Source organism: Lontra canadensis, unplaced genomic scaffold (assembly GCF_010015895.1).
Source record: "Lontra canadensis isolate GAN:19392208 unplaced genomic scaffold, GSC_riverotter_1.0 scaffold88, whole genome shotgun sequence".
In the NCBI taxonomy this organism is placed as follows: Eukaryota; Metazoa; Chordata; class Mammalia; order Carnivora; family Mustelidae; genus Lontra; species Lontra canadensis.
In genome coordinates, this window is record NW_022631082.1 from 6363151 (window position 1) to 6369379 (window position 6229).

At 42.8% G+C, this 6229-nt stretch overlaps 1 protein-coding gene across 1 annotated transcript; it reads right to left on the reverse strand.

The window, feature by feature from the left end:
- Window positions 1–1268: 1268 nt before the first annotated feature.
- Window positions 1269–5069, reverse strand: LOC116883121 (zinc finger protein 709-like). The gene is made up of 3 exons (XM_032884101.1): window positions 4907–5069; window positions 4641–4701; window positions 1269–3914 (listed from the first exon to the last, which is right to left on the reverse strand). Exons 1-3 carry the CDS (start codon window positions 5040–5042, stop codon window positions 2177–2179), a joined length of 1935 nt encoding a protein of 644 aa, XP_032739992.1. The 5' UTR covers window positions 5043–5069; the 3' UTR covers window positions 1269–2176.
- Window positions 5070–6229: the final 1160 nt, after the last annotated feature.

Below are 6229 nucleotides of genomic sequence, written 5' to 3' on the forward strand. Positions count from 1 at the left end.
GAGACTTCCAAGAGAGATACAGGACTCCAGGTGTGTAGTCACAGAGGGCGCCTTCTTCCTCTAAGTTGGATCAGGTGTCAATCCTAGTTACTTTCAGATCTAGAGTCCTGGTTCGGAATCATCACACAATCCGGAATTGTCATGTTACTTCTGTTATATTTAGTTGCCTGTCGATATGCCTAACAACGTAACCAGGAGCATCTGGGTGGCTCCATCGGTTAAGCGTCTGCCTTCAGCTCAGGTCATAATCCCAGGGTCCTGGAATCGAGCCCCACGTTGGGCTCCCTGCTTAGCAGGGAGTCTGCTTGTCCTTCCTCTCCCTCTGCTCCTCTCGCTGCTCGGGGTCTCTCTCTCTCAAATAAATAAGTAAATAAAATCTTTAAAAACAAAACAATGTACCCAATAAGGGGATGCTGGCTCAACACTCCTGAGATGATCTCCACCACTTCTGACCTTGAGAAGATACAGACTTTAGAGGGGAAATGCCTGAAAGTTCTCCCTCTGACAAATAAAATCTTAAAAAAAAAAAAAAAAAAGATTTTATTTATCAGAGAGAGAATGCACACACAAGCAGAGGGAGCAGCAAACCCCCTGCTGAGCAAAGAGCTCAACAGAGACTTGATCCCCGGCCCCTGGTATCATGACCCGAGCCGAAGGCAGATACTTAACCAACGGAGCCACCCAGATGTCCCTGGGAAACCTGATTCTTAATCGGCAATGCTTTCAAAGAAAAACCTTGATCAAAAGAAGAAATGTAAAAAATAACATCAGGAAACCTGCTGAAAATGGAATCAGGAGCTCAGCAGTGGAAGTTCCCAGCCCTACCTCTCCTCCTCAATCGCACCCTCAACAGAAGAGACGTACCTTGAAATACCACGTTAGCGATTACTTTGTGTCCCAGCAGGAGGAAGAAAGGGTCCCTCCTCTCCCCGCCACAGCCTAGCCAATGACAGTCACGACTCAGCCAATGAGAAGCCACCATATTATTCTGAATGTCCCCGTTTATTCCAACCAATATTTTGTTCATAACACTCCCTTCCAAGTCCCCTTTCTTTTAGAGATGAGCATTCCTCTTCGTTTTCCAGAATTGCCTATAGCATTTTGTAGCCTTCCTTATCCTGAACTGCAATTCTCTGCTATTAAACCCTTTTTTGCTGGTAAAATAATTGGCAATTTATTTTTAAGGGTAACAGGACATTACTCAACAGTCCTATTCGTACAGGGGAAAAAAAAAAAGAAAAATTTATGTAAAAATTAAACCTACTTGCATGTTAAAAAATAGACTTCAGTTCATCCACGGATGAAACAGTGTTCAAAATGAAAAACACTAGCATTGTACTTAAGGGAAAAAACTACCCATTAAACTTAGAAACCACTGCTTAGTGAGAACCCACAGTATTTTCCCACCTCAATGTTTACTTGCAAAACTAAGTAGAAATCCACAAAACAGAGAATCACTTGAAGAATGAGCACTGTAGCTTTTTCACAATACATGTAAATCAGACCATCAGGCTACATGTCTTAAGCTTATGCAGTAATGGGTCAACTTCTCTCAATAAAACTGGTGAATAAAGAAAGAGTCACAGAAGACAACCTATGTGTAATGTTAGTAACATTTCTTTCATGTTGTGAATCTGGGGAAGCATTTATTGTACAGTAATTTGCATCAGGCTTACCCATATTACTTACACTGTTTCTTTACAATGCAGGTTTTCAAATGACTTTGAACATATCTTTTTTAATTAAAAAGCTTCCTTTATTTTTCATTTATAAGGTATTTATCCCTTGTATATTCTCGTGTGGTTTTTTTAGGAAGATGGGGCAAATAAATTTTCCTATGATGTTTACATTCAACAGAATTCTCCAATGAGTTCTTCTGTGGCCTCCCATGGAAATGCATGGATGGCTTTCCCTGATTCTTTACGTTTATATGTTTTTTTCCCCCGTGTGCACTCTCTTGTGTCCTCCAAAGACTGTGTGATCAATGAAAGCTTGCACAACTCTCCCTACATTGAGAGTTTCTCTCTGGTATGAATTCCACGTACATGAACATCATAGGGAGTGGAGAGTTTACCGTGTTGTTTGTGTTTGCAAGGTTCCTCTCCAGTGTCGGTTCTTTTGTGTATTCAGAAAGAACTACAACGAAGAATTTTCCACATTCCTTACATTCACATTGCTACTCTCCATTGTGAGTTCTTTCATGGTTTCGTAAAGAACTAGAGCGAGTGAAGGCTTTACTACAATGCTTACACTGATAGGGCTTCTCGCCGGTGTGAGTACGTTCATGGGTTCGCAATGAACTAGGACAATCGAAGGCCTTGCCACACTCCTTACACTTACACGGTCCATCTCCTGTGTGCTTGATCATGTGCCTCTGAACGTTGGACAGGGTGATGAAGGCTTTCCCACACTGCTCACATTCATAGGGCTTCTCCCCGCTGTGAGTCCTCTCGTGCTTTTGCATAGAACTGAGATAAATGAAGGCTTTCCCGCACTGCTTACATTCATAGGGCTTCTCCCCGCTGTGAGTCCTCTCGTGCTTCTGCATAGAACTGAGGTAAGTGAAGGCTTTCCCGCACTGCTTACATTCATAGGGCTTCTCCCCAGTATGACTTCTCTCATGTTTTTGAAGGGAACAGGGAAAGCTGAAGGCTTTACCACATTCCTTACATTCATGAGGTTTTTTCCTACTGTGACTTCTTTCATGGTTTTGAAGGGACATGGAGGAACCAAAGGCTTTGCCACATTCCTTACATTCATATGGCTTTTCTCCACTGTGTATCTTCTCATGACATCGAAAGTTAGTGGGGCAATCAAAGACTTTTCCACACTCTTTACACTTGTAAGGTCCATCTCCGCTGTGCTTTATCACGTGTCTTTGAAATACAGGGAAAGGAGTCAAGCTATTCTCACAATCATTACATTCACAGGGCTCCTCTCCCGTGTGACTTCTTTCATGTTTTCGAAAATACTTGGGACAACTGAAGGACTTACCGCATATTTTACATTCATAGGATTTTTCCCCGCTGTGTCTCCTCTCATGATTTCGAAAGTAGATGGGACAACTGTAGGTCTTCCCGCATATCTTACATTCATAGGGCTTCTCGCCCCTGTGTCTCTTTTCATGACTTCGAAAGGATCTGGGACAGCTGAAGCCTTTGCCGCACTGCTTACATTCGTAGGGTTTCTCTCCAGTGTGAGTCTTTTCGTGTTTTCGGAAATAATTTGGACAACTGAAGGCTTTCCCACACTTCTTGCATTCATAGGGCTTTTCTCCCGTGTGAGTTCTCTCGTGGATCCGAATGTAACTGGCGTAACTGAAGGCTTTCCCACACTGCTTACATTCATACGGTTTCTCTCCCGTGTGAGTTCTTTCATGAATTCGGCAGTAACTGAGACAACTGAGGGCTTTCCCACAATGCTTACATCTGTAGGGCTGCTCTCCAGTGTGAGTTCGCTCGTGCTTTTGAAAGTTGTGGCGATACCGGAAAGCTTCTCCACACTGTTTGCATTCATAGGGCTTCTCTCCAGTGTGGATCCTTTCGTGCTTTCGGATGGACTGGCAATGCTTAAAGGCCTTCCCACAGTGCTTGCATTTGTACGGTTTCTCTCCAGTGTGCGTCCTTACGTGCACTCGAATGGACTGGCGATGCTTGAAGGCCTTCCCGCATTCCTTACACTTATAAGGCTTCTCTTCATATTCCTGATACTCATACAGTTTGTGGCCAGTGTGAGAGATCATGTGCCTGCTAAAGGATGAATGATGCCTGAAGACTTGTCCACAGAAACTGCATTTACGTAGCTTTATTCCAGCAGGACTTTTATTTATCTGCTTATGATTTGGATTCTGGCTGAAGGATTCTTCACATGGACTACCTTCTTTATTTTTACAGGGTCTCTCTACCACAGGCCTGCTGTAAAAATGAGAAGCATGTTATTAATGGCTTCTTCATAATTTCATATTTATTAAGTTATTTCAACATTTTTACCATTTTCCCCCCGAAAGTGTATTTTTTTGTGCTTTCTGATTGTCTGAAAGTTGAGTACATGCGGACCATTCTGCAAGGAACTGATCACAGCTATGATCAAAAATGATAACCGTAAGTGGGGTTTCTGAATACTTTCTCCATGTTATTATTTTTCAAACATTGAACATCTGTCATATTAGAGAAAAAACATTTGATGATAAAAACTTAAAAATGATCTGATTTGCTTTATTTGCTTCTTTTTTTTTTTAATATTATCACAAAGATTTTTCTCATGGGACAACTATTTTTTGTTCTTTTTCTTTTTTTTTTTTTTTTTTTGACTTTAAGTAGGCTCCACACCCTACTTGGGGCTTGAAACTCACCACCCTGAGATTAAGAGTTGCACGCTCTAGCGACTAAGCCAGCCAGGTGCCCCCAGAGAAACTTTTTTTTTTTCTTTTTTAAAGATTTTATTTATTTATCCATGAGATCCATGAGAGACAGAGAGAGAGAGAGGCAGAGGGAGAAGCAGGCTCCCCAAGGAGCAGGGAGCCCAATGCGGGACTCGATCCCAGGACCCCGGGATCACGACCTGAGCCAAAGGCAGCCGCTTAACCAACTGAGCCACCCAGGCACCGCCAGAGACAATGTTCTTATGTAAGTGGGACTCACCTTAGATTTGTCTGATGATGTTTATACAGACTTTTACTGTTACGGTCTTCCCATTTTTCTCCTAAAATGCAGACCAGGAAAAAAATCACAAATTATAAAAGAATATTCAAGTTTTTAAGATTCTAGATCCATGATGAACAGTCACCATGGCTGATTTATTTACCAACATATTCCCCTTTCCACATTTCACCTCTTGAAACAGCCCTGATGAACAACTCATACTGGTTCACTAATGGACTTGTAAGTAAGAATGTCATCATGCTTACCTACTAAGGCCAGGTTCCTGAGGGTTTCTTGCATCACATCTCTGTAGAGTTTCTTCTGGGATGGATTCAGAAGAGCCCACTCCTCCAGGCTGAAGTGCACAGTCACATCCTCAAAGGCCACTGAGTCCTGAAACATCCCACGTATGTGTACAGGAGGGTCGGGGAGACGGATGGCACCGTCAATCTCTACTCAGTTCGTAAGAAACTCACATGGGACTTTTGATTTCTCAACGTTTACTCTATGCCTGGGTCATCAGACCCGTCCTCTCTGGCCACACTCACTTCCTCATGAATGTAAGAGCATCACGAACACACGACTTTATTGCTACATTTTTACTGTGATCACTTCCAGTCTCCATGTCTCTCTACCCTCAGGGAACAGAACCCCTTGGAGAAATGCTATGCAGATAAAAGAAACAGTTCCATCTTAAGACTATCAATTCTTTGTGAGAAAAACTTCCCATCTTCTCCTTAAATACCCACCACAGCACACAGCACTCCATGAAGCACAGGGTCACAAGTGCGTGATGTTTTATCAACAGAAACGGGGAAATATGGAAGCCTTTTCTTCTAGTCCCATCCCCAAACATGAGAAGCCAGGAGGATCCAAAATGTTACAAGATCCAGCTGGCCACAATATCCTAAAGTCCTCCAGGCCACAACAAACAGTCACATCCAGCTGCATGAACAGCATTTTCATAGAAGAGTATAATTATAATTTGTTTGTATATCTTTAACACAGAATCAGTTTTAGTTTCCGTGCTCCGTCTCACTTCATGGACCAGGAAGATATTCAGAACATACAACTGAGACATGAGGAAAAGGCGAGAACACAGACATCCCCTAAATCTATATACTCGTGAGCCCCAGAGTTGCCTCCCACCAATTTTTAGCACACAAAGGCACACATACTGAGATGATAAGATACCAGAAGAGACTTTCTGACAGAACCGTGTCACTGTAAACAGGACCTTGGTAACCTTGAGGAACATGTCAAGGCATGCAATTTGCAAGGGGTTTTATTGAATTCCACGATGCTACTGAGAGTGAATTTGCTCATAATGTGAAACAGACAGAGTTCAACAGTGCTTTCCTCCAAAAACCCTAGCAAATCCCCTTTTTTCTGATTCCTGGTCCAAGTGATCCCCAACCAGCCACTCTGGAGGCTCTCCTCCCTACTTCACTCATTTCTAGCTTCTCTGCTGGGAAGGCAGCAGGATAGACCAGCCCAAGCCCGGGAATCCCTCAGTGGATTCGTTCCCCTAAATACTGGTCCCTGAAAGAGATCAGTCATCCGATGGTGTCCCTGCCTAGGAAGCAGAG